This window comes from Musca autumnalis, unplaced genomic scaffold (assembly GCF_047663935.1).
Source record: "Musca autumnalis isolate F117 unplaced genomic scaffold, ASM4766393v1 scaffold_1, whole genome shotgun sequence".
Lineage (NCBI taxonomy): Eukaryota > Metazoa > Arthropoda > Insecta > Diptera > Muscidae > Musca > Musca autumnalis.
Window position 1 is genome coordinate 315318075 of NW_027411644.1, and position 2078 is coordinate 315320152.

The following is a 2078-nucleotide window of genomic DNA, read 5'->3' on the forward strand; positions in this document are numbered from 1 at the left end:
TTACACCCCGGCATAAGGGAATTTCTAATCTGCGGGAGATTACTGCGAGGATAACCTTTACTCAGTTACAATTCTCTCCTCAACTCAACGTTCCATGCATGGCACAATTACCACATGCCTTGGTTACGATATGCCTTGGTTCCAGGAAAGTGATGCCTGTTTCCGCAAACGAGAGTCGAAATCCAGTTTCATTGCATTTGGACGATGCCTTCATTTATACAAATTTGAATCTAACGCATTTAAAAAATTCAATTGAAAATCTGTTTTTCGTTATTCAGGGTTGCATTCGACAATTTTGTTTTGTGTAAACATCTGAGTTATAGGTACAAGACACATATGGCAACTCAACATTTTCTCTTTCGTAGAAATTTCCTCTTGTCTTCTTATTCTAAACAAACAAACTTGTCATCTGTCACAGTGTCAAATAATATTTTTTGCTGCTCAAAATATAGTTTTTTCTCCTATTTATAGGGCTTTCGTGTATTACGTGGAGTCTTCTGCTATCGTTTTAACAATAGGGAACATTAGACATCATTTTTGTACCTTAAGTAAACTTTTACGAAACATGGAGCAAATCACAAAAGTCTGGTTAGGACCTCTGCCAGCTGACTCACCCTATGTAAAACCCTTCCGTTTTTATTACGTCCAGAATGGCAAGGAGAAAAACTGGGATTTGTTAAAGGTACACGATAGTGTCTCCATTGTTTTGTACAATACCACCAGACAAAAGTTGATCTTTGTCAAACAATTTCGTCCTGCTGTCTTCCATGGAATTGTTACCACGGATGGAGGTAATGTTGACAATGTTGATTTAAAGAAGTACCCACCCTCCCTGGGTTGTACAATGGAATTGTGTGCTGGCATTGTAGATAAGGACAAGAGTTGGAATGAAATTGCTCGTGAAGAGATTTTGGAGGAATGTGGTTATGATGTACCCGTGGAAAGGGTGGAAGAAGTAATGACATACAGGTAAGATTGGGAGAGAGAGATATTATAGGGGTATGTATAATTAGTTTTGGGTATTTAGTTAATCACAACACAATTGCGTGCGTGCCAAATGTCATGTTAATGCAACTTTATATTATTTCATAGGTCTGGTGTTGGCTCTCAAGGTTCTAAGCAAAAAATGTATTATTGCGAGGTCACCGATGCCGATAAGAGTACAAGTGGTGGTGGGGTTGATGACGAACTAATCGAGGTTGTCGAATTGAGTATAGAAGAAGCCCGTAAAATGGTACAACAAGGCTCCGAAAATAATAGTCCACCAAGTTGTTTATTAGGCGTTATGTGGTTTCTTATGAACAAAGCGCCCAAAAATTAAATCGAGAACGCTTTAACACAAAATGTATACCAAACTTAAATGAAATTACAATTTCCAGAGGCAAGCACCAAATATTTGTATTACTTTGTTTTAATGTTACTAACCGACATCGCACATATCGATGCCTTATTTACCCAACATCGTATCTTAAAAAATAAAATTTTTGAGGACATATAAAAAACGATAATTTTTGGATACATCGCGGGTTTTGGAAAAAGTTTAAACGCGATTATTAGAAAGTTGGGTATATCTAAATCCCTAATAATTGCATTTAAACATTTTCTCTAAAACTTCCATGTATCCAAAAACGTTCGTTTTTATCTCTCCTCAAAAACTTTTATTTTTTATAGGATACGAGGTTGAGGAAGTAAGGCAACGGTATGTTTTCTTGGAAGATTTACTTTTAATATAGAGGGACTATTACATATTCCAATACAAATGTGATTATTAATAATATTATTAAAGAGAATTTAAAAGACATGAAAATAACAGAGGACTGCAAGAACATTGCCTTAAATGGATGTATTGTTTGATTTAAAAAGAGCGGGGAATTGTTACTAAGGGTAAGTTGCGTTTGTAGGATTGTTTTGTAGTATTTGTATTAAAATAGTGTAGCTTTTGTAGAAGTGGATGTTTTCCAACACGTTAATTTATTTCTCAATTGTCATTTTGTAGGAAAGAGAGGTGAGGCATATGGTAACCCTTTGCCTCTCAGCACCCTCTCTCACCTACAAAATGACAATTGCCGTATGTAAAT

At 35.9% G+C, this 2078-nt stretch overlaps 1 protein-coding gene across 1 annotated transcript; it reads left to right on the forward strand.

Annotated features, from left to right (window-relative positions):
• Nucleotides 1–367: 367 nt before the first annotated feature.
• LOC141391492 (uridine diphosphate glucose pyrophosphatase NUDT14-like) lies at nucleotides 368–1838 on the forward strand. The gene is made up of 2 exons (XM_073964370.1): nucleotides 368–969; nucleotides 1093–1838. Exons 1-2 carry the CDS (start codon nucleotides 566–568, stop codon nucleotides 1319–1321), a joined length of 633 nt encoding a protein of 210 aa, XP_073820471.1. The 5' UTR covers nucleotides 368–565; the 3' UTR covers nucleotides 1322–1838.
• Nucleotides 1839–2078: the final 240 nt, after the last annotated feature.